Source organism: Macrosteles quadrilineatus, unplaced genomic scaffold (assembly GCF_028750875.1).
Source record: "Macrosteles quadrilineatus isolate MER2022 unplaced genomic scaffold, UCM_ALF_1.0 Scaffold_1__1_contigs__length_201487025, whole genome shotgun sequence".
Classification (NCBI taxonomy): domain Eukaryota; kingdom Metazoa; phylum Arthropoda; class Insecta; order Hemiptera; family Cicadellidae; genus Macrosteles; species Macrosteles quadrilineatus.
This window is the reverse complement of record NW_026542594.1, coordinates 57,442,618-57,469,664: the sequence shown is the minus strand read 5'-3', so window position 1 is coordinate 57,469,664 and position 27,047 is coordinate 57,442,618. Positions and strand designations below refer to the sequence as shown.

Genomic DNA, 27,047 nt, shown 5'->3' with positions numbered 1-27,047 from the left:
CCGTGTGCTAATGGTATGTTGTAGTTCCAGGATAGTGTTCTGGGTATGAGATTTCACACACCACCAGGTGTCTACAACACCACAGGTAGCTGCTTCTGTAAACACAACTCCTGTCCCCCCTGTAGTTGTCTTTGATGTATCTCCATGTGCTAATGGTATGTTTTAGTTCCAGGATGGTGTTCTGGGTATGAGATTTCACACACCACCAGATGTCTACAACACCACAGGTAGCTGCTTCTGTAAACACAACTCCTGTCCCCCTGTAGATGCCTTTCATGTATCTCTGTGTGCTAATGGTATGTTGTAGTTCCAGGATGGTGTTCTGGGTATGAGATTTCACACACCATCAAATGTCTACAACACTACAGGTAGCTGCTTCTGTAAACACAACTCCTGTCCCCCTGTAGGTGTCTTTGATGTATCTCCGTGTGCTAATGGTAGGTCCTCCCTCTGTCAACCTTTTTTGAACCTGTTTCATTTAAATTAATTTTCCTTATAAAATAACAAAATTGTTTAACTCAGTGTAATATTTGCATGAGTTTAACTAAACTAATAACTTATTAGCTATTTACAGTGGCGGACTTACCTACGGCGCCGCACCTAGGCCCTTACGGCCACTTTGTGTTTTGCGAAAAAAGAAAGGTTTCAACGTGATAGCGATATTAAATTTCCTGTCGTTGGCATGCTTATTTCCATTTGGCATTTTCCTAAGAAAGACATAGTACAATATGAGTACATTAGATTAAAGTTGTATTTATAGGTTCTATGAAAAATATATATTTTGTGATTGAGGCAAGAATGAATATGAGTAGCCTAAATTTATTGCCGGACACATTTCCGCTCTTGACAAAATTCAATCAACATGTGAGTTTAAATTGGTTTTCTATTTTTTTTCTTCTAATTTCTATGAACTTAATTATTTATTTTATGTAATAACTAGCTGTACCCGCGGGCTTTGCCCCGTTTAACTTCTTAATTTTCAAGATGATCCTGTTCGCATGGCTCAATCACGTCCTGGTTGAAGTTCGTTCGCTACGCTCACTCACCTTTAGGTTGGAGCTCGTTCGCTGCGCTCACTTGCCTTCAGCTTAGCTCGTTCGCTACGCTAACACGTCTCCAGGTTGAAGTTCGTTCGCTACGCTCACTCACCTTTTGGTTGCAAATTAGCTGTTGTCATAAATTAAAATAAATAATAGTGCTGCACCCTGTTGGTAATCATTGTAACTTTAATGCAATTGAACATCATAGAACAGAACCAACTTCTTTAATTGAAACAGCTGTTAAGATTCATTAATTCCTTTTAAATATGAAAAATCATAAGGCTAACATGGGAAACTCCAGAGCCACTGGGGCGGAGCCCGAGAGTCCGGTCAGAATAAAAACAACTTAGTTTTCCTATTTAATGCCTAAAGAATCAATGTACCAAATTTCAGCCTCCTAGGTAAATGGGAAGTGGGAGAATTAGTGATGAGTGAGTGTGTCAGTGAGTCAGTGAGTCAGTGAGGGCTTTGCCTTTTATAAGTATAGATATCATGTATCATATGATAATGACAATTATAAAGAACTATACAGTGTGTAAAAAATGTCTCCCCCCCCTATTTATTTTTTTTTATTTTTTAAAATAATGAAATATCGTTTGGGGAGTGATAGTAACATAACGTGAAGTTTCTTTTGACATAGTTAAAATTTTTGAATTCCCCCCCTAAATGGGGGGTAAGGGGGGTAACTCAAAATTTTTAAATGTAAACCCCTAGCTTGTGACACCTCATTTGAAAGAACATTAAAAAACTAGGTAAATGGTGAAAACTAGAAATTTCTATCTAATTTCTAACCGGGATTACAGCCAAAAACGCTCAAAATTACAATATTTTTGGGAAACTCAAAATTGTAATTATTGCATACACCCTTTGAGTGACCCCTCATTTGAAAGAGCAATAAAAATCAGGCTTATGTTATTAAATTAAAAAACTGTTACTTCCTACAGCCAAAAATTTCTACAGCTAATAAATTATTATTTTAATAAAATCTTTTATTTCTTTATTATTGCAAAAGTGCAAAATAACATCTTTTGAAAAAAAGTGAAAATGAAATGTATTGGTTATCCACAACAGAGCAAGTACAAACTAAAAATTTAAGGTTATTACAATAAGAAATTTTCGTGAACATGAGTTTGTTTCATTAGATGACCTTTGCTCAGCCGGTTTTCCCTGTTTGCCCTGGCATGGGTTTCCTCAACTCATTCTGTCAATGAGCTGTTACAGACAGGTCTAGGTCAGTACTGCAGCATAAATTCAATTTCTATTTAATAATAACAATTATGTAACTATTTGATAACTGTAAAGACTTTTTTGTTCATTAAAATTCTCTAAGGTTAATAATTAATTGTTAGTTTGTTGCTATTTAGTTAGTCAGGTTTTTTAATTTAGTTTCTTTATTCAATAGTTAGTTTTTTGTTAAAAGTTTATTAGAAATTTTTAATAATGGCTCGAAGCAAAGACGATAAGGTGGAAATGGTTTTAACTTTTGGTGCCTCGAATGAAAACTACCACGAGACAGAAAGGAGATTCAACGAAGCACATCCTGATCGACCAGTGTGTCGAAAATATTTGAGGGAACTAATTGGCAAGTTCAGACGAACTGGATCCGTAGCTAATGCTCCAAAATCAGGCCGAACATCTTTAGACGAAGAAACACAATTTGAAGTTGTGGCAGAATTTGTAGAGGATCCTCAGCAGTCGACTCGATCAGTTGCTACACTGTGTGACTTATCCCATCAAACAGTTCGAAATATTTTAAAGAAAAATAAATTTCACGCTTATAAATTTAAACTTGTCCATGCATTAAACGACGATGATCCAGACCGTCGACTTCAATTTTGCGAAGAAATGGAAGAACTAATCAAATCCACATTTCGTGTATAATGTAGCTTTTTCAGACGAATGCACTTTTTTTGTTAATGGAACTGTCAATAAACATAACTGCAGATACTGGGATACTGCAAACCCCCATGTTTACCGAGAATCCTCAACGCAGTACCCAGAAAAATTAAATGTATGGGCTGGGATGTTGGGTAATCATATCCTAGGACCATTTTTCATCGATGGCAACCTCAATGGAGAACATTATTTGCAAATGCTTCAAGAGTCGGTTTTTCCAGCCATAGTGGAAGTTATTGCACAACATCCACATGAGTTTGATGAAGATATTGTTCACTTCCAGCAGGATGGCGCTCCCCCTCATTTTCATCGACAGGTCCGAGCATTTCTAAATACACAACTGAATGGTCAGTGGATTGGCAGGCGTGGCCGGATAGAATGGCCAGCACGGTCCCCCGATCTAACACCTTTGGATTTTTTTCTATGGGGGTTTATTAAATCGACAATTTATAAAACTCCCGTACAGAATATTGAAGACTTGAGACACAGGATTGTTGAAGCCTGCAGAAAAATCACTGAGGAAACATTCCATAACGTGAGGGAAGAGTTCACGTCTCGTTTATTTTACTGTCAGGAAGTAGGAGGACTTCAGTTTGAACATTTGCTGTGAATTTATTTGGTGAACACAACATCGCTACTGTTATTTCGCACTTAAGGTTAGTTTGTTTGTAAAAATCATAAAAAACCATCTAATTACCTGTTAGAAATTATTAATCCTTATCATTGGCCTGATTTTTATTTATCTTTCAAATGAGGGATCACTCAAAGGGTGTATGCAATAATTACATTTTTGAGTTTCCCAAAAATATCGTATTTTGAGCGTTTTTGGCTGTAATTCCGGTTAGAAATTAGATAGAAATTTCTAATTTTCACCATTTACCTAGTTTTTTAATGCTCTTTCAAATGAGGTGTCACAAGCTAGGGGTTTACATTTAAAAATTTTGAGTTACCCCCCTTACCCCCCATTTAGGGGGGGAATTCAAAAATTTTAACTATGTCAAAAGAAACTTCACGTTATGTTACTATCACTCCCCAAACGATATTTCATTATTTTAAAAAATAAAAAAAATAAATAGGGGGGGGGAGACATTTTTTACACACTATAACTATACTATTATGAAAATATTCATACCTTAATTTTACCATTTTTGGCGAAGAAGATTCAAAATAAAACAGCTCACAAGGTTTGTTAAGTTTGCTGATTTATTACTCTTAAGATCTTGTAGTAATACTTTTTAAACACAAACAGGTAAAATTCCTTTAAACTTGTATTTTTCTTTTTAATATAACAGAATACTTAAATACAATATGATGACAAAAATAGTGAACAATTAGTCAATTATCATTATGTTCTTTGTATCTTGAATATAAAGTATTGTTCATTGTTTATCAGTTTTACTACAAAAACCAAACTGTTAAGGAACTATGAAAGTATGTTCTTACATTAAACGTTGCTTTCATGACACACGCCCGCCGCCTATTGCTCGCAGATACACCGCCCGCCACCTGCCGCGACCGGGCGACCCTAGGCACGTGCCTAGTGTGCATTATCATTATGGTAGGTCCGCCACAGGCTATTTAATACCTTGTAGTTGTTAATTAGGTGGATTTTGTAACAAAGAATCTAACGACCAGTAAAGTAAGGTCATACAAAGGTTCAAAAGTTACACATTCGCACGGTCTTTGTCAGCTATGATGTCGTTCAAAGTACCCATCATGAAAACCAAATTTTAAAGTTTAATATTAGCATGGTGTTTACTGCAAAATGATTGACTTAAGTGAAAAACATAGTTAAAAACCATAGAAAAGTATAGAATGTTAGCAACTATTTTAATCTTTTTGAGTGGTACCAATTATTCATTCTGTTTTCAGGGGTCCCAATTATGATGTCATTCCCTCACTTCATGCATGCAGACCCAGCCGTGACAGCCCACCTCAAGGGTCTGGACCCTGATCCGGAGAAACATGACTTTTTTATAGATATACAACCAGTGAGTAGAGAGCATCAATCACAGTTTTAAAGTGTTGTTAACATTTAAAATTATGTCATTTACAATTTGTTACAGTCATGCTAAATAAGTTATGAATTAAGTACATACTGAATCAATAATTTCATCAATTAATTTTTAAGTTGTTAATCATACAAGGGTGTTTTATAACCCAAGTATGAATAAAATATGTGTGAGATAAAAGGGAGACAAATGAAAATGCTTGAGTGGCTTTTTGTTATTTTATTGGTAGGCTACCTAAGAATGGTATATAATTCAGTTTCGCATCATATGCAAGCAGCTTCAGAAATGAAACAAGCAACATCATGCATGATATTTAAACAATAAGTCCTTTAATAACTTATATAGATTTTGACGCTACCAACTGAGCCACCAACTCACCATACTATAAACACAACTAGTTTTTGTTTGTAATGAAACACTGACTCATGCAACACTCATTAGCATTTTTATTGGATTTCAGATTCTTGGATTTACTCTTGGAACTGTTTCAAGAATTCAAGTCAACATTCAGGTTAGGAAGTCCAAACGATCTTCACAACTTGATGTATTTGATGATGGCACAATTCTTCCAGTTGTATGGTTTGAAGTTGTAAGTAAAACTCTTGTTATATAAACTACCAAGACCATGTTTGCTCCGGGCGCCGCCAACCCTAGGGACGGCCCTGAGAAAATACTATTAAACATGTGATCCAATATCACACTTATCTCCCTTCAGATAAAGCTCCTCTTCTCTGGCGTAGTTGGTCTGTGTGTTTTCGCTTCAGAAGTCCATCAACCATAACTTGGTAGGATAGCTCACCAGTTCTTGTTGAAATTAATCCTGGAGTCCAGCCGGCACCTATTTCTCTCTGCACCCAGACTTCTTCCCCCTCAGAAAACTCCCTACGTCTACTTCTTTCATTGTGATACTCCTTTTGTTTAAAAACTGATTCTGTTATCACGTCTTTAACTGTGCGCTTTAAATTGTCTGAAGAAGATCTATGTCTTTTGCCGAAGAACAGTTCTGAAGGAGGTTTGCTAGTTGATTTTGGCCTTACTGGACAAATATCTCGCTTTTAAGGTTTTGATGAACAATTCAACTTGTCCATTCGTCTTCGGATGACACGGTGTACTGCAGACATGTTTTATTGTGTTATCCTTGCAAAACTTCTCAAAGACCTTTGCTGTAAACTGTATCCCATTGTCAGTGACAATCATCCTAGAAACTCCATAGCGAGAAAACCATTCCTGTAAATTGTTCACTGTACTGGCAGGCGTATTCAATCTAACCATCGATATCTCTGGCCATTTAGAAAAAGCATCTACACCAACTAACCAATACCACCCATCATACAGCCCAGCACAATCCAAGTGTAAACTTTCCCATGGACCATTTGGTACATTCCAAGTACAGATTTACCTAAGGTTCCCTTGGACGGTTCATCTGACACCCATTGCAAGTCTGTTTTAGTGTTTTCTTTTGAAGGATCTGTGGGACTACTATCCTATTTCCCCACATCAGAGTTCCTTTAACAGAAGAGAGTTCTTCCTGTCTGTGAAAAAATTGAGACAAGTACAACAGATCATTAGGAAACTTTTGTGGCCATTGTGATTCCATAAACATCATTAAACGCCTGCAAGTCTCATCTTTTCTAGTTTCTTCTTGCAGTTCCTTTGATGTCAGAGCCATTTCATCTATCTTTTACTGAACCAGTAGTTTTGCAGACAATTCTTCTCTTGATGGTTGGTCACACTCGCTGGGCAGTCTAGAGAGTGCATCCGTCAACACATTGTTTCTACCCTCCTTATACTTGATATTGAAGTCATAGTGGTTCAAGAAAATAGCCTACCAAACCAACCTATTATGCATTGTCTTGGTCAAATCCCGATGTTTACCAAAATTTCTTTGTAAGAATAAGAATCCTTTATTGTCATTAGAAACAGTTGTGCAATAGACATTGTCAAAGCTATACACTAAAAAATGTAACAAGAGTCATGAACATTGTCACAGTGAACCTTATGGAACATACATTTACAGAAGAGATCACAGTTGTCAAATGAGAATAAATATCATAAAATAAAATGTTACTTAAAATCTATAAAATCAGTAGCATTTAAATGTAAAAACTCATTAACAGAATAAAGTGGGTGCTTTAGAAGAGCATTTGTTACGATAGTTTTAAAATTAGTTAAGGATTCAATATTTCTGACATGATGAGGAAGTATATTGTAAAGTTTAAGCCCTATAACTATAGAGCTTTTGGCTGCTTTGGTCAATCTACAAAAGGAAATGTCAATTTCATGCTTGAATCTTATGTTGTGGCTATGTACATTTAGCCGTTTCAAGAAGAAAATTGTTTTAGCGAATTTCCCATATAGGGAATAAGCTATTACCGTAGCACTCATGGAAAGACCTGGATCCGAGACCGATTTAATTTTTCATTTTGAGGTCCCTAGAGGCCAAAAACACCATCCGTTCAAATTCATATATATATATTTATTATTTTCTTGCATTTTTAGGGCTACTAATATAATAAAATCAAAACATATATAACAAAGTACTATAATAAAGTCTACTATAAAGTAAAATAATTACTAAAAGGGTACTTTGTTATATATGTTTTGATTTTAATATATATTTATATACAGGGTGAGTTTTAATTGTCCCCCCCCAACTTTTTTCTACATTTTTTCAAATATCAATCCCAGACCACTTCCAAACATTGTTGGGTAGTAAGTACTTCATTTTGACAAGGTAGTCATTTCTGGCCGCCATCTTGGATCCGCCATATTGGATGCAAAATTGTTTTTTCAAATGTAAATGTGGGGTTGTGACCCATTATTTCGAACTAGATTTTTACCCTTATTACAATGCCGCAAACTGTTTTTAAAAATCTTGATTCATTCTAAAGTTATGAGGGCTTTTTAAAACTTTATTTTTAGCCCATTTTAACATTGTGCATTTACAAACTAAGACCATAATCTCAAAATAGTGCTAGATAAAGATAAGTATACACTACCAGTAATTGTCGACCTATTTTCACTTGGTTATGACTGATGTATTTTTTCGGCCGCCATCTTGGATCCGCCATTTTGAAATGTGATAAATTATTTTAAATATGAAGGGGGTGTTGTGACCCATCATTTCGAACTACTTTTTTAAGCTAAACTCAATGCCGCAATTCATTTTTTGTTATCAAGTTTTATTTATGAAATATTGCAATTTTTTTGTAATAAATGTCAATATTTAAAAATCAAAAAATGAAAATGAAAAACGGATCATGGAATTAAGTTCAGCTTAAAAAAGTAGTTCGAAATGATGGGTCACAACACCCCCTTCATATTTAAAATAATTTATCACATTTCAAAATGGCGGATCCAAGATGGCGGCCGAAAAAAATACATCAGTCATAACCAAGTGAAAATAGGTCGACAATTACTGGTAGTGTATACTTATCTTTATCTAGCACTATTTTGAGATTATGGTCTTAGTTTGTAAATGCACAATGTTAAAATGGGCTAAAAATAAAGTTTTAAAAAGCCCTCATAACTTTAGAATGAATCAAGATTTTTTTAAACAGTTTGCGGCATTGTAATTAGGGTAAAAATCTAGTTCGAAATAATGGGTCACAACCCCACATTTACATTTGAAAAAACAATTTTGCATCCAATATGGCGGATCCAAGATGGCGGCCGGAAATGACCACCTTGTCAAAATGAAGTACTTACTACCCAACAATGTTTGGAAGTGGTCTGGGATTGATATTTGAAAAATGTAGAAAAAAGTTGGGGGGGGGGACAATTAAAACTCACCCTGTATATAGCCTATATATGTGTCAGTTAGCGCGATAACTCGAGCAAAAACTACCCGATTTTGATGAAATTTAGTACAAACATGTAAACCTACGTTTATTCGAATGAGTTCGCGATCCAGCATAATCGGACCATGGGAACGGGGATTTATGGGTGGTTTTATGGGGTAAAAATGGGAAAACCCCATTTTTAACCCTAAAAACCAAAAAATTTTCAATTTATTTTCAAACCCTTTTGTAGAGCTTAAAAAAAGAAATAATTTTGTACATTGAGGCGCTGTTGTATGCCTAATGGTCACGGAGAAAATTCAAAAATAGTGTAATTTAAAATTCCCAAGTTATTCTTATGGAGAAAATGAAAATTGTTGTTGTTTACTTATGGATATATATTGATAAAATTTGGCAAATTTATTTATTTCATCCTATACTATTGACGCATGGTCAAAAACACTTTTTACCTTCCCCGTAGCAGCAAACCTAAGCACTCGTCAAATCTAATGTTATTTAAATAGGGAATAAATATGTATTATTTATGGAAATATTTTAGTAAAAATGTAATCAGACAAGTTGAAATTCGCTTAGTCTGCAGGTTTGCTGCGGCGGGGGTATTTTTACTTCTAGTAGAACATTATAATATATTAAAACGTAACAGGTTTTTTTTTATTTCACGGTTCTGAATCAACCACTTGATGCATTTTCATAGTTTTTTGTGTTGAAAGAAAGACAGTTTTGAGAAATAGGGAATGTTGAAGCCATAATTTTAGTTTACGGTTTCAGTTTTTGAGAAATCAAGTTTTAATTTTTAACCCACGGGCTTCACCCATCGATCGACTTCTTAAGTATTAATAAAACTATTGATTGGTTAAGTTAAGCTGAAATAAACAAAACAGAATACAAACAAATGTAATAACACCTGATTTCAATAAGGTAATAAATTGAAAGAATAACAAAGGGAATTTTATCCCCCTGGAATTTTACCCCCTGGGCAAAGCTGACGTCACTATGGCGTAGTAACCAGATTGGTCAAAAGTTTGTTCGCGGCCGGAATTTGACCCCCGCGGATTTGAAAATCGAATGAAAATAGCCAGAGCGGAATTATGCCGGGCCACTAATGATGCTCTGATCGAATTATACTAAGTTTCTAACAAAACTTAAGAATTTAAGCTTTAAATACATATATTAAACATTCAACATAGTCTCTTATTTGGTATCAGTATTTGCCTTTAAAATGTTTCAGTTCTTTTTGGGACACCCTATATTTACTCAATTCTAATTACGTTATTCTATTTGTTTTGACCTAAGAACCTTCAGTGAAATACCAGCTTCTCTTTGAATTATTGATTATTAAGATCGGACGTACCTAAAGCACACTGCTAAATCACGAACAACCCAAATTTTAAAAAAAATTGAGTTCTTTATCATCGATGTATAGTCAAACGGTCTTGTTTGCAACCTCAACAGCAACTGTCAGACTTCGACGGGTTTCTCCTAGTAAATAAAAAAAAAAATCAAAATTTAATAACTATTTGCAAATTGGGATCACATCATTTGTCCGAGTTTTCAACTGTCCGAGTTTGTTAAAAATTACAAAATATTTGAAAAATCAGTTGTCCGAGTTTTCATTTGTCCGAGTTTTGATAAATAACTGATAATAATTAGATAAATGAACTGTCCGAGTTTTCATTTGTCCGAGTTTATTAAATTATTTTAAAGAATAGCGAAATATCAATTGTCCGAGTTTTCAACTGTCCGAATATGGTTTAAATAATAATAATATTTGGTAAAATCAACTGTCCGAGTTTTCATTTGTCCGAGATTTCATTTGTCCGAGTTTTTAAATTATTTAAAAAAATATCGAAATATCAACTGCTCGAGTTTACAGAGAATTATTGAAAGCTTCCTTGAAGATAGAACGTTTTCAGTTAATATTGATGGCTCCCTATCGACTGCCAGACCAATTCAAGCCGGAGTCCCACAGGGCGCAATTCTTTCACCTCCTTTATATAACATTTACACTTCTGATTTGCCATTGTCAAACCATGTCCAAACAGCCGTGTTTGCTGATGACACCCTACTCTACTCTACACACCATGACATCGAAGTTGTGGCCAATAACATTCAAGTTTCCTTAAACGATTTGATGGAATGGTTCACAAAATGGAGAATAGCCATAAATTCGATGAAGAGTGAAGCGAAGATTTTTACCCTCCAAAAACCTTAAGATCCTCCAAATTTAGAAATTCTAGGTGAACAGAATGCATGGAACCCTCCTGACCAAGCAATAAAATATTTAGGTGTATACTTCGACCGAAAGTTTAATTGGAAATTTAATATTAATAAAAAATTAAATTTGGCTTATGGCAGATTATCAAAATTGTTTCCTTTAATCAACAAAAAATCATGTACGTTAATTAAGAATGGAACCCTTCTATACTTTTGTATACGTCCACTTCTACGTCCACTATTGTTATACGCCTGCCCAGTATGGGGAACTGCTTCATCAAGCTCGATTCGTAAACTGCAAACATTTCAAAATAAAGTTTTAAGGATAATTCTAAAATGTCCCTGGTATGTTCGAACCCGTCAAATACATTTAGAACTGGGAATAAAACCTATAGAAGATTTCACCAAGAATGTTACATCAAAATTATTTATAAAACTTCCATTAACCAGCAGCATTGGATTTTATAACACAGGCCAACCTTCTGAAATCCAGAGACTCCGACTAAAACCCAGATTGCCTCAAGATGTTTTATTATAACTATTTTTTTTTTTTCATTTGTGTTTCATTGGTGGAGAGCGCCTTTACAGTCCGACCCGCTAAATCAGTGACAATAAGTGCCTGAGGGGCTAGCCATAGCTGACCTCTACCTATGTTAATATAATTAATAATGTTATTTTTTTATTTCTTATATTATACCTGTTACATATGTTATTAAGATTCACAGATGTTCAGAATTATTTATTATTATTGTTTGCTTAATTCAATGTTGTTGTTTAGTTCAAGCTAACATTATGAAATGATTAAATTGAGTTTTATACAGTTCTTGTTAATAATTGTATTTAATAATTGGCGACGAGGACAATTAATTATTTCTACGTTTCTATTTTACACCTATTTCATTTACTAGTACAAATAATTGATTATGGCCTCCTTACAAGGAAATGAAACATTGAGTGAACTGAAGAAAGCAAGGGCTGTTGTTAAAGGTCAGTTGACTAGAGCTGAGAGAATGCTGGAAGAATTGTCTGGTATTAAAGTTGATAGTATCAGAACAAGACTCTCAGTGATACATGCTTATTGGGAACGATTCGAGCAAATCCAGCACAACATTGAAGTAAAAACAGATGAAGAAGAACTTGACACTGAAATCACATACAGGACCGACATGGAGGATATGTATTTCAAAATAGTTGATGTATTACAACTCCGATTAAGTGAATTGGAAAGAGTCAACGAAACAGAAGAACTACAGCAGATCAGACCATACAGTGTTGATACTCAGAAATTGCGACCGCTTACATCAACAATTTCGTTCACACCCTTTCAAGATGACGAGACATTCAAGAATTTCATAAGACGTCTAGAAGTCTTCATTCACTTACATGGACAAGGAATGCATCCTACAGATAAGGTATACACATTACTTCATTCTTTAACCCCTAGCCTACATCAGAACAGGTTTATGATTTATGTGCTCCAGAAGTACCTCTGGATAAGTCATATACAGAATTGGTGAGAATGTTGACAGATTATGTTGATCCACAGCCAAGTACTTGGGCTTTACAGCACAAATTCATGTCTAGAGTACAGGAGCCCAATGAAACAGTTAAGATTTATTCAGTTGAATTGCAAAAACTTACATCTAATTGTGAGTTTAACTGTGAGTCTTGCCAGAAATCAATTGCTAATACACTTTTGCGAATGCAGTTCATAAGGGGGTTAGTTAATAAAGATATTAGAGCCAAATTGCTTCAGGATGATTCATTTGTATCGTTTCAAGATGTCAAAGCAGCGACAGCGATGGAAATTGCAAACCACGAGAGTGATCTATCTGAATACTATGCAACTAAAACTAACAGGCCCAGTACAGTACATCAGATTGAGGATAAATACAAAAATGTATCAACTAAATCGCACATGACGCCAAACCAGAAAAAGCCTTCACCTCTTTTTGAGAGTCTTAAAGGAAAATGTTACAGATGTGGTTCTCAAAACCATAGGGCAAATAACTGTGAGTTTGCTTCAACGATATGTAATAAATGCAAGAAACAGGGACACTTAGCCAGAGTATGTTTAGGATCTACAAGAACAAAAATTCACCAAGCCAAAGAAGAAGACTGTCAAGATGAACAACACGAGATTTTCAAAATAGATAGAAGAAATGGAGATAAAATTATGCTTGACTTATCAGTTGAAGGTAAACCAGTTCAAATGGAACTTGACACCGGTTCTGCTATAAGTACTCTGCCTTACTCTACATTCAAGAAACTTGAGATTAATAGGAAAATTTTTCATACACAAGTGCAGCTACGAACATACACTCGAGAAGTCTTCAAACCAAAAGGAGTTGTTTTTGTGCATTGTACATACAAGGATCAGAAATTTACAGGCAAACTTTACATCGTCGATGACAACCTTGACGCAATATTTGGTCGCGATTGGTTGCGAGAAGTACAGTTAGACTGGGCTGAACTAAAGGCAGTACAACAATACCCAAAAGTAGGTGGTCTTGACAATCTTTTAGAGAAGTTCAAGGATGTGTTTGAGCCAGGTATCGGTAAGATTCCAGATCAACTTGGACACTTACAACTTGTCGATGGGGCTCGTCCGGTATTTATGAAGGCTAGGCCTGTACCGTACGCATTAAAACTGAAAGTGGAACAAGAACTTGACCGCTTAGAAGAAGCAGGAATAATTTCTAAAACTCAAGAATCTGAGTGGGGGATTGCGCTCTCAGTAGCACTGCGGGCGCTGTTTTCGGTCTAGCTCCCCCCACCATCTACTGGCAGTAGCCGACGCAGCCCATACACTCACCATTGTAAAACGCGCCTTTTTAAGTTGCTGCTCTGTTTAAATATATAGATATAAAATATTGCTAATACATGCCAAAAACCTTTACTATTCTAAACTTTATGTCTTCTTCTTTTCGTGCAAAAAATAACACATTTGAACTCTTAAAAACCCTACTACATTTGTCCAGTTTTTACCGCAAATCTATGCTTGACATTAACGTGATAGGCATACTTTTTTATGACCTATTTTGTAAGATACATTGTCATTAAACATTGAAAGAAAAAAATATCGCGTTTACGTCAAACATTTACGTTACCACTGCGGCAAAAACTTAGCAAAATTATTCTAAATGTTTATGTACTAGTTTTTCGATTAATAAAATAGAATTTCAAACACAAATATTGTACTTTATATTTCTCCTTTGTAATCACTTATTATTTTACCATGTACAATTTGGAACTAGAAATATCAGTTGTCTAAAAAACTCTACAAAACGGGTTTAGTGAATTTGTAGTTTTAAAGAATTCAAATGGGTTATTTTCTGCAAGAAACAAAACAGACGTAAAAGGTTTAACTAGTAAAAAAAAAAAAGTTTGACAAGCGTTAGCAATATTTTATCCCTATAAATTTCAACAGTGCAGCAAATAAAAAGTGTGTTTTATAATGGTGAATGTATGGGCTGCGTCGGCTTCTGCCAGTAGGTGGTGGGGGAAGCTCGACCGCGCGGCCAACACTGAGCCAGCGATCCATGAGTTGTTTATATCGTTGGTCAAGCCTAACGGAGATGTGAGAATATGCGCGGATTACAAAGTGACAGTAAACAAGCAGATCCAAGATGAACATCACCCTATTCCCAAAATTGAAGACATATTTGTCAACATGAATGGTGGAAAATTATTTTGTACACTAGATTTAAGAAATGCTTACCTTCATTTGGAAATGGACAGTGATAGTGCAAATATTCAAACCTTAAGCACGCATAAGGGACAGTACAAGGTACATAGATTAATGTTTGGTATTAAAGTTGCTCCTGGAATTTGGCAGAAAACAATTAATGGACAAGACGTTGGCAGGCCTAGAGGGGATACAGTGCTTCTTTGACGATATAGTCATTCAGGGAAATTCAGAAGAGGAACTACTTCTGCGTTTGGAAAGTGTCTTAGGAAAACTAAGAGAAAAAGGCTTAAGACTCAATCGTGACAAATGCAAGTTTCTCCAGAGAAGAATACATTATTTGGGCCATGTCATTGATGAAAAAGGTATACATAAATGTATGGACAAAGTAGCTGCCCTAACTAAGGCAAGAAAACCTGAGAATGTAAGCGAACTCCGGACATTTTTAGGGTTGGTAAACTATTACAACCGATTCATAAAAGACCTAGCTACTCTACTGAAACCATTACATAAACTTTTACAGAAAGGGAACAAATACGTTTGGAATGAACAATGTGAACAGAGTTTTGAACAAATCAAGAAAGTTATCTCCAGTGATACTGTTCTTTGCCACTACAGTCCAGAACTACCACTAGTATTAGCTACAGACGCATCTCCTGTTGGGTTAGGCGCTGTTATATCACACCGTTTTCCTGATGGGACCGAGAAACCAATTGCTTTTGCCTCTCGAACGTTGACGAAGCCTGAAGAAAAATATAGTCAGATAGACAAGGAAGCAACTGGCATTATTTGGGGCCTAAAAAAGTTCTTTACTTATTGTTACGGTCGCAAATTCACCCTCGTAACCGACCACAAACCACTAGTCACAATCTTCAACCCAGAAAAAAATCTTCCATCCATGTCTGCAACTCGTTTGTTCAATTATTCTCATTATTTATCAGGCTTTGATTACAGCATTGAGTTCAGAAGATCAAATGAACATGGAAACGCTGACTTTCTCTCTAGATTTCCTACTGAGACACAAAATAGTACCTGCATTGACCAAATTGATGTTTTCCTAACAAGTCAGATCAATCAAATGAGTTTGGATCATAATATGGTAGCAAAAGAAACTTCCCATGACACGGAAATGAATAAGATAGTACACGCTTTACAAAATGGCCAGTCTGTTGAAAAACTTGGATTTCACGATGGTGAACTGAGTCTTCATGAAGGTTGTATCCTCAAGGGATGGAGGGTTATGATTCCGAAGTCTCTTACTAAAACTGTTTTGAATGAATTACACTTTGGACACATGGGTGTATTGAAAACGAAAGCATTAGCCAGAAGTTTTTGTTATTGGAAAGGACAAGACAAAGATATCGAGGAGATGATTGCATCATGCAGAGCGTGTCGAGAAAAACAAAATGCACCACAAAAAGAAGTGAACCATCCTTGGATACCAGCTACTAGACCTTGGGAAAGGATTCACATTGATTTTGCTGGCCCTACAAATGGACTTTACTTCCTGTTAGTCATTGACGCATTTACCAAATGGGTAGAAGTATTGCCTACGAAATGTACTACAGCTACTTGGACAGTAAAGGAGTTGCGAAAAATGTTTTCTACTTTTGGATTACCAGATCTTCTTGTGTCAGACAATGGACGACAGTTTACTTCCTTAGAATTTACTAGCTTCCTTGAACAGTGTGGAATTACACATAAACCAACTGCACCATATCACCCTTCATCTAATGGGCAGGCTGAACGATTTGTTCAAACTGTAAAGAAATCACTTAAATGTATGGAAAATGAACCTGGGACCATCGATGAAAAATTACATAGATTTCTAATGCAGATCCGCCAAGCTCCTAATTCAACGGGAACCTCTTCATATTTCCTCATGTTTAATAGAAAGATTCGCACTTATCTAAGTCTACTAAAGCCTCGGGGAAAACACGAACCTACCAGTCCAAAAGGTATAATGCGAAGATTCAATCCTAGGGACCGCGTACAAGTCAGAAATTATTCAGGAAGAGACAAGTGGGCCTTGGGAACAGTTGAAATTAAAGATGGTAATCTTCATTATTACGTTAGAATGGATGATGGCCAAACTTGGAGGCGACACGTCGACCAGATGCTACGCACAAAACTTTAAGGGGGGGACCACTGTTACATATGTTATTAAGATTCACAGATGTTCAGAATTATTTATTATTATTGTTTGTTTAATTCAATGTTGTTGTTTAGTTCAAGCTAACATTATGAAATGAATAAATTGAGTTTTATACAGTTCTTGTTAATAATTGTATTTAATAATACCTAACCTGTATAGCAATGTAATGCTGATCGGTTAATAAAATTGTTATAAAAAAAATATCAATCCAGCTGTTAGTTCAAAAAAATTTTATTGCACTAAAACAAACCCAGGATTTTAAAGACTGCCCTAAATTAGAACATCTAGTATTACTATGTATATTTAAATAATCGGTCACCCTCTTGCCGAATAAATGAACATATCAATGATTTTAGCATTGCACATAGTATAAATAAGAAAACCCCTACGTATGTAATTTCATTTTTATCCAAATAATGAATTTGTGTCACAAACGCTGAATGTTTACAGCTGTTAGAATAGGCAAATGGTATTATACCAAAACCTTGTCTAGAATGTTAGCGTCGGCTGCTAGACTTTTTTAAATTAAAACTTAATTTATAAAAAAACTGAAACTTTAAACTAAAATTATGGCTTCAACATTCCTTAGTTCTCAAAATTATCTTTCTTTCAACACAAAAATCATGAAAATCTGTTTAGTGGTTGATTCAGAATTGTGAAATAAATACCCCCGCCGCAGCAAACCTGCCGACTAAGCGAATTTCCATTGTCTTAATTGATTTTCAATTAAATATATTTTAATAACATTAGGTTTAACGAGTACCTAGGTTTGCTGCTACAAGGAAACTAATAAAGTGTGTTTTTTTGTAAAATATTGATAGCTTAGTACAAAATAAATAAATTTGATCAAAATACAAAATATATCCATAAACAAGAAAACTACAACATTTGACAATATTCTCCATAAGAATAACATGGGAATTTTAAATTTACGATTTTTTAATTTTCTCCGTTACTATTAACCGAACAAAAATACTTTTACATACTAAATTAATTGTTTTTTTTTTAAGCTCTTTAAAAAGGTCTAAAGAGAAATTGGGAAATTTTGTGTTTTGAGGGTCAAAAGTGAGAAAAACCAATTTTTACCCCATAAAACCCCCCGTAAAGCCCCGTTCCCATGGTCCGATCATGCTCGTTCGCGAACTCATTCAAGTTTATCCCGCTTTACACCTTTAAACCAAATTTCATCAAGATCGGACAAAAATTACTCAAGTTATCGCGTTCACGGACGTATATATATAAGTCTATATATATATATATACATATATAAAAATTTGAACGAATGGTGTTTTTGGCCTCTGGGGACATCAAAATGAAAAAGTAAATCGGTCCCGGGTCTAGGTCTTACCGTGCCACCTACGGTAATAGCTACTTCCCTATAGGGACATTCCCTAAAAACCCTGTCACGTTTTAATATATATAAAGGATATTAAATATTTAAGTAAATAAGTACAACTGAGCACCCTGTATATTATATTTTATAAAAAGAAGTGACATGTTTCGGACATTAGTCCATTTTCAAACTTCAAAATACATCAAACACTTAACTGTTGTTTATATTGTTTGTTTGTAAATAAATATAATTTATATATACAGATGATTTATAGAACTAGACAGGATTTGGAAAAACATTTTGGTACTTACGTATTAAACGGAGGCCACATTTTGTCAGCGCGCTGCGGCGGTTATGTTAGGTTGGGTTATCGTAAATATTATGTGTGTAGGACTTTCCTCGCTTCGTTATGAATCGAACGATACCAGACGAGTTATACTTTCTATTATGATAACCCAACCTAACATAACCGCCGCAGCGCGCTGACAAAATGTGGCCTCCGTTTAATACGTAAGTACCAACATTTTTGTTACTGATTATTTAATTTTAAAATTTGGTCGAAGATTGGGTTTCTTGAAGGAATTTGGCTATTTAAAATATGATTTGGATTTTTTAGATTTTCTTCGTATATGAAATATTCTTCAGTTGAATCCATTCGATTTCCTTTGTTTAAAACTTTTAGAATTTTCATGTTGTTTTTTAAATTTGTATAATTGTGGTTGGTCGATAAAAGGTGTTCAGCAAAGTCACTAGTTTATCGACCAACCACAATTACACAAATTAAAAAAACAACATGAAAATTCTAAAAGTTTTAAACAAAGGAAATCGAATGGATTCAACTGAAGAATATTTCATATACGAAGAAAATCTAAAAAATCCAAATCATATTTTAAATAGCCAAATTCCTTCAAGAAACCCAATCTTCGACCAAATTTTAAAATTAAATAATCAGTAACAAAAATGTTTTTCCAAACCCTATCTAGTTCTATAAATCATCTGTATACATAAATTATATTTATTTACAAACAAACAATATAAACAACAGTTAAGTGTTTAATGTATTTTGAAGTTTGAAAATGGACTAATGTCCAAAACATGTCACTTCTTTTTATAAAATATAATATACAGGGTGCTCAGTTGTACTTATTTACTTAAATATTTAATATATCAGCAGCCCTATTACGTGAACACCTAAATTAATATATAAAGGATAATATATTTTACTATAGGGTTTCTGTATTTACTTGGTTACCTGTTGGTACATACGAGTTTTAATATCGTGCGATGTTGCAGACAGCCGACAGACTACCTCCAGACCTGTTCAACATGATATATCACGCGTCAGTAACAGTTCAGTGGATACAGTGGTCGCTGCAGTGGGGACTGCTGGCTATATCACTGCTCTCTGCTGGCTGTCTACTGCTGTGTCCGTGTTTGCGGCTGCGACCAGTCTCTGTATCCCCTGCTTCACCTAATACAGAGATTGTTGTGACCAAGTTATCCTCAGTGTAAACTCTAAACCATCATATAGAGTTCATTATGATTTATAAAAGCTATAAATGAAATGAAGGGCTAACTGAAAGAAGTGGCTAAGTCCATTTGGGTAATTTTACAGTAATAGAGCGTTTTTAAGGTCTGGGCTGAGCTTGTTCTTTCCCCTTTGGTTTTTTTTATTTATTTTTTTCCTCAGGAATGATATGATATGAGCTTGTCATTTCCCAAACCAACACATTTTACACATTCTCCTACAGGATTACCAACATAAAAGTAAATCAAATCAAAATCGAAAAAATGGGCTTGGCCATTTTTTTCCGTTAGCCCTTCAAATGTTATCTTGGGAGAAAAATCTTGGTTTACCCTTAGGCCCTGTTAAACATAAAAGATGAGTTTGATGCACCATCGGCTTGCTTAAACTGAGAGAGTTTTTACTGATACAAAAACCAAGAAAATATGTTTTTCTGGTTTGATGTGTGGATTATCTGTAATGTGTCTTATATAGACCACTTTTGAGAACTGTTTATTATTATTATTATTTTGAAGTACCTTAAGGTATCTTAAGCTTTATCTATTAATTAATTATTCAACACTCTAAACTTTTTTCTTAACTTTTTAGTCTTCAATACGGTATCTAAAAAAATATATACGTAACTGGAATCCATACAATTACCAGGAAGGTACAGACAGAAAAGACAGAAAATCCTCTCTCTAATGTTTTTTACTCTTGTCAGTAAAATGAATGAATTAATTGTCAAGTATTTTATATTCGGGACATGTTTTAATAATTATACAAAATGTTAAACTTGTACTCTCTGTGAGAATTATTTTCCTGTAATTGCTGTTTGTATTATTTTTTATGCTTACTCTTAAGTTCAGCTGAGACAAGATATAGTTATACAGTTAACTGTATATCAATGAATGGCTCTGATCATTTAAACAGGCGTTTTTCAATAAAACTTTATGTCTAGATACAGTAGTTGGTTTTGATGAAATACACTGTATATACCTACTTTTCTAGTTCTGTAGAACGTAGATCTGTTGTCCTCCATAAATGCATTCATTTTAGGTGTTTCCTGTGTTCTCAAAACTTAAGCTATCATAAGTAGGCTGATTTTAGCGAATTTCCCATATAGAGAAATTACCATAACTATAGCATGGTAATATATAGAGCCACAGGGACGATTTACTTTTAGCGAATTTCCTATCAGTGGCGTAGCCAGGTTTGGAGCGCCCTGAAGCCTTGAGTTGCTTGAGCGCCCTTCTTAACACCACTACATATTAAATTCCCTTACAATAATGGTCTTTTAAGATATCATGTGTTCAATAAACGCCTAAAACACAACTTGTGTCATACTAAACTTAAACTTTTATTTCACAATAAATTACCGAACAGATTTTGGCACTTGTACCATCAGAAGACACTTTTCGCCAGTGAGATGTACTATATTTTTCGCCACACCACACATCACCAGCTGCATGATTCACAAAACATACATTTCGTACATTGTTTACTATAGGCTAGTCCTCAAAATGGTTTCCATCTGGTTTAACTTTTGAATGCATTCATTTTGTTATTCTTGGATTCTTTTACATTTGAATATTCATACAAGTCGATAAGGGATATTTTAGTAGGTAGTAAAATAACATAATGGTAAACAAAATAGTATAGTGATTGAGGCAGTCCAGTAAATTACGAAGCTATAAGGCAAAATCTATATGGTTGATAGGAATTTGCGTCAGGAAAAAGTGCACAATCTTTTTCCTAAGCCCATCACATCAAATTCGAGGTATTCTAATGGTAATATACAATGTAAAGAATAATCAGTATGAGTATGATTGAGGCAGTCCCCTAAATTACCAAGTTATATGGCAAAATGTATATGGTTGATAGGAACTCGCATCAGGAAAAAGTGCACAATCTTTTTCTTAAGTCCATCATTGGTTACTTCGCTCCATTGAATATTCACGACTTTAACTATATTGGACTTTCCAGCGAGGAACAGTAGTGTTGATCGCATTGAAAGGACTCCTATACATATTTATAATATATCAGACTAGGTGAAACCCGTCGAAATCGACGGTTACTTTCAAGGCTTACGTTAATTCATCTAACTACGATTAATTGGGTGAAATACACATTTGAGCATTTAGCATATTGTTTAAAAAGCAATAAGTGTAAAAAAATAATAATATTAATTGCATTAGTTGCCAAATATGGTTCATCATTCAATTAATAAAATATTTCCCATACCGTACGTCATCGGAGTTATTATTAGTATGTTATATGGTATCTCTTCCTTTGGAAGAACCTTTAAATAGTACTAAAATCGTATTGGTGGATCTTTTGTAGTTAAACACTTCCGTGATTTCATAAGTGTAATATGATTTTATTTGAAAAGAAAATATTTTTTTTTTGGGAAGACATATTCTAACTTCAAAGGGAGGTATATCCCTTACAGTGTAAGTTGTATTTTTCCTTCGTCACGTCGCGTCGGTTCATATCGTACTTCTATGCCATTGAATGGTTGTGGGGTTACAGTTTTAGCTGGAATTCCTTGACACAGAGGATGTCAGTTAGTTGTCTTAACCGTAACCTTATCAATAACATAAAGTTGTCAATATAATCTCTCTACGGAATGTTAGATGTAGTGGAATACTTGAAGTGAAGTTGGCTTTTATTCTTGAACTGTTAGGGGCCTCCTAGTTCATATAGTCTTGCGGCTTCATTGGCAACAAATAATGCAAATGACACAGCAATGGGACATTTCCAAAAAGAAAAAAATACTGTAAATTGGCTGTTACGTATATATTGACGTTTACATATTGTTAATCAACGTATCTTATACAGGATTTTGTGATCTAGTTTAAAAGGATTGCCTTTCTGTGATGACAGTAGCTGCTTAAATAGTATTTTATCTTTGTACCATATTTTACGGCCAAAATGTCGTGTTATTTTCAATAATGTTACCAACCTAGTGTGCCAAAGTCCGTAATATAGGCAGGTGCAAATAATTTGTCAAGATGGGTACCATTTTAGGCAAGGTTTCTATGTTTGGATTTTATTAGACATGATAAGAGCAGATATTTCTACATAAATATTTGATATGTGTGGAATAATATGATAAAATGTAGGCAAAAGTGACGAAAAGGCAGACACCAACCCGTACAATACATATAAGATAGTTCAATAAGAATAATTTAAGAATTGCTGTGATAATTGGATTTTCCACTGATTTCATAATGGAACGTTATATTGCAAAACATGATAAAGAAGAAAATCAATTTTAAAATCAGAAAATACGAATTCAGTAACTCCCAATAAATGTGTGTTGTTTGAAATACAATTTAAAAATGAACAGCTGTTTCATTAAAAAGTGTTATTCACATGGCCAAAATGTAAACAGCTCTGTGGAGGGATCTTTAAAGGCTTCTGGGGCAGAGTCCTAAGGGATTTTGCTTAGTTTTTCTTTTGATAACTCATCTACAGACCATGACCTTTGTTTGGACACCTCTACCAAGTTTCTACGCCCAGCCGTTCTCTCAAATTAGTGGGGACAAAGTTTCCAATGAAATATTTAGATTTCCCCATGTTAATCTTAAGGCAGAAACTCCAACTTTGATGGCCAGTGGGGCAAAGCCCGAGGATTTTTATTACAGGAATTGGTGAAAGGGGGCGTCTACACAAAAAATACTTTATTTTGACACGTCGTTTGTAAAAATCCGTCCATTATTAACGGAGGAGTAGTGTTTTGTAGAAATCGCCTTCACGTATTATATATAAGGATGAACTTGGTATGTACTTATAAATGTTGAAAAGTGACTAACTCAACGTCGGGTGGTTTGGTCTGTGTGGAACAGTCATGAAAAGCGGTTAAATCAGCCCCGGTGCACGCTGGTTTGGTTCGCCGCTGTACCAACGTGACAACACCAAATTACCCTGCGATCCCTCTCAACGCCGCCGTTCCGCCTGGACAACTGTGGACGCTCCACGCTACGCTGCTCTGTCCTACTGCTTGCTTCTACAAAACTGCAGGGGCGCACGTACTGCTCCAATAAACTTTACGTGCCTCGCGCTGAACTCTTCAACTAACTGGGATGGAACTGTTGCACTACTACTAACCTGGAAATGTTATATTTTATGTTAAATATATATTTTAAAATAGCTTTAAATCTTTTATAAAACTTGCCTTGTTACTGATTTTAGTTTTTGGTTTTCTATTAGGCCTACGGCATTGACACAATGAATCTTGAATCAATTGACAATAGTAATCTGGATGCTAAAACTCAAACAGTTATAGTGGAACTTGCCTCCTTATTACTCTTTCAAGTAACCGTCCTGATGTAGTAGATCTTTAGCAGTAAAAATCGCCGACTTGCTAAATACTATCTGTGTAACATTAGATACCAATAAAAACCTTATGATAACAAATGATGAGTTGTACAACAAAAACTTAGAACTTGAACTTTATGTAGAATCGTTTAAGAAGAAGAAAAATGATGAGCTTAACGAATCTTTCAATATACAAGATACTGCCATTGAAAAAAATGAGTCTTTAGGTCGTGAGATAGAGTCTCTAAGAGTAGAGGCTGTCAACCTTTAGATCAAAATTTAGTAAAGATAAAAAAGAAAATTTACTTTGCTTGCCTAAAGTGAATTGTGACACAGAATCAGCAGTTTCTGTGAACTACAGTAATATTATCCAACTCAAAGAACAAATTGTTCATTTGGAAAGACGTTCAAATTCATTGACTAGGCAAATTCAGGCAGCTCTTGAAAAAAATGAGAACCTTACATCTAAGTTAGATAGTTTATCATTACTTGACAAGCTTCCATCTAAATGCATGTCCACATCCCTTTGGTTTGACGACTCCATCATACAATCCTATTTTTCCTCCTTCAGGGGGGGTAGCGGATTTTTATCCCCCTGGAATTTTACCCCCTGGGCAAACGTGACGTCACAAACCTGGGGGTAAAATTCCGGCCGCGAACTTTTGAGTTTCGCGACATCAGCTCAATGGATTAAACGCGGAATTAAACATATATTTTCATGGTTGTGAATTTAATCAGAACACATCAAATTATCAAAACCTAAAATGTACGGCCCGGATTTTTACCCCCGGAATTTTACCCCCCGGATTTTTACCCCCGGAATTTTACCCCCCCCCCCGATTTTTACCCCCGGAATTTTACCCCCCGAATTTTTACCCCTGGATTTTTACCCCCGGAATTTTACACCCCCTAGTCAGATGTATAAATTAGTGAGAATGATTAATTATCTTCATTCAGTTTTAATTTAATAGTAAACATTTTATTATTAAGTAGCCTCTTAATTTATTTGTAACATTAACAAATCGAACATGTTAATAATTTTAATTTTGAGATTCGAGTATCAGGATTCGATCTTGCTGGACTGTTGGTTAATACGATCAAAATAAAACAGCGAATTCTGTTTACTTAGTTGAGATTACAAAATAAATAAATAAAGATAGGCTACTAAATAATAAACTGTTTACAATTAATTAAAAACAGAAATAAGGAAATCAATAATTCCATTTCTAAAATCGGCCAGGGGGTAAAATTCCGGGGGTAAAATTCCGGGGGTAAAATTCCGGGGGGTAAAAATCTGGGGGTAAAATTCCGGGGGTAAAAATCCGGCCCGTACATCTTTAGTTGTCTAAACGCTAGTTATATGGACAGGGGGTAAAATTCCGGTTTATATCGCCAATCTAATTAATCACGCTCTGGCTATTTTCATTAGACTTCTAAATCCGCGGGGGTAAAATTCCGGCCGCGAACAAACTTTTGGCCACTCAGGTTACTACGTCATAGTGACGTCAGCTTTGCCCAGGGGGTAAAATTACAGGGGGATAAAATTCCGGCGACCCCTTCAGGGATCATCCTATCACTATCAAATCCAAGACCCTACTTATTGATCTCTCTGTTACTGAATTGCTGAAGTTGGGCAGTGTTCCCGATGTAGCCGACCTGCTAAATAGTCTTGAATATTCTGCCTATAACTTTGTTTTCTGTAGCATAAGCAATGGTAATGGTAAATTAATGTAATATTATTCTTTGTTATACAGCAGACTACAATGTGTAGTAAGATTTCAATTTTTCAAAGCCTCTAGCTTGTTACCAGCAAAATAATGCTTTTGAGTGTGGATTAAATGTTTAATAAATACAAAGCTAATATTGTACGGCTTTTGTTCTATGTTTGACAAAGATAATGACTTTTTGGAGTGCTTTTGACAATTTGTTTTTCCTTTAAACAGATCAAAACAGTCTGTTAGAGTAACTACAGAAAGTCAGACAAACCTTAGCAGAGCAACAAATTTAGATATAAGTTCCTCTGAAAATGTAGTTGTAAGACTAAAGAAAGTAAACTCAAAAAGCTGGAGTATTGTTAAATCTAAGGGCCGTAAAAATGCCGGAACTCCTAATAAAACGAATCCCCCCTCCATTCCTCCCAGTATACCAATCACATCCAACAGATTCTCTATCCTTGCCGACCATTGCCCTAAAGAACTTCCGTCCAATAGTATGTGTACACCAACTAATCTGCCTGGACAAATCCCAAGCTCTAAGTCTAAGACAAAAGAGGGAAGTATGTCGTAAAGGCCCATGCAAAGTTAACCATTTTAAGGACACCCCTTCTATGTCCTCTTCCAAAACAACACCTCCCATCACTGTTGTCAGAAAAAATAAAAACCTACCAGGCATTAGTATATATGGTGATATATATCACATATGATATATATCAACATGGTTTTGTAACTACCATCTAGGCCTACTTCTGAAGAAGCCTCTGAAAGAGGCGAAATATTAAGTAAATTATGTGTGTGATTTTATGTGTTCTTTGACTCATCTGCAACCTTTCATCAGGTGAGTTAGCTGTGTCCTCTCCATCCTATATTTATTTATATATGGTGATAGTCATGTAAGAAATGTCTCAAGCATTCTAGGTGATAAGTTGAGTAGTAAATATACTGTCTCTGGCACTGTAATGCCAAATGCAAAAATGGAACAAGTGTTGGCAAATATAAACAAAGACAACTATTTAAATAGAGAACATGTGATTGTTATTGTTGGTGGAACAGTTAGCCTTGACCGCTGTAACAATTTTGAATCAGATTTAAATTCCTTTTTCAGTAAGGTGTCGCAGCCAAAAATCCTTCTGGTCGGTATTCCTAATAGGTATGACAATCCCGCCTTAAACAGTGAGATTTCAAAAATGAACCATAATCTGTTGTTGCTCTCAAACCAGTACAAAAACGTTGTTTTTGTTTCCTTAAAGTCTCTGTCTCGCAGTTTATTCACACGTCATGGCCTTCACCTTAACTTTAAGGGAAAGACAGCCCTTGCCAACATCCTACTTGAGTCCTTGCATACTCATCAGACCCCTGACACCACG

At 35.1% G+C, this 27,047-nt stretch overlaps 1 protein-coding gene across 4 annotated transcripts in view; it reads left to right on the top strand.

The window, feature by feature from the left end:
* Positions 1-20,443, top strand: part of LOC128983191 (scavenger receptor class B member 1-like) — a 95,528-nt gene extending 75,085 nt beyond the window's left edge. For 3 of the 4 annotated variants that reach the window (XM_054402383.1, XM_054402380.1, XM_054402382.1), the window contains 4 exons: positions 308-437; positions 4,809-4,927; positions 5,409-5,537; positions 19,432-20,443. In XM_054402383.1, coding sequence (XP_054258358.1) covers positions 308-437; positions 4,809-4,927; positions 5,409-5,537; positions 19,432-19,650 — 597 coding nt within the window. In that variant the 3' untranslated portion in view covers positions 19,651-20,443. The remainder of the gene's footprint in view (positions 1-307; positions 438-4,808; positions 4,928-5,408; positions 5,538-19,431) is intronic. The other variant, XM_054402381.1, reaches the window with a different exon arrangement.
* The last annotated feature ends 6,604 nt before the right edge of the window (positions 20,444-27,047 follow it).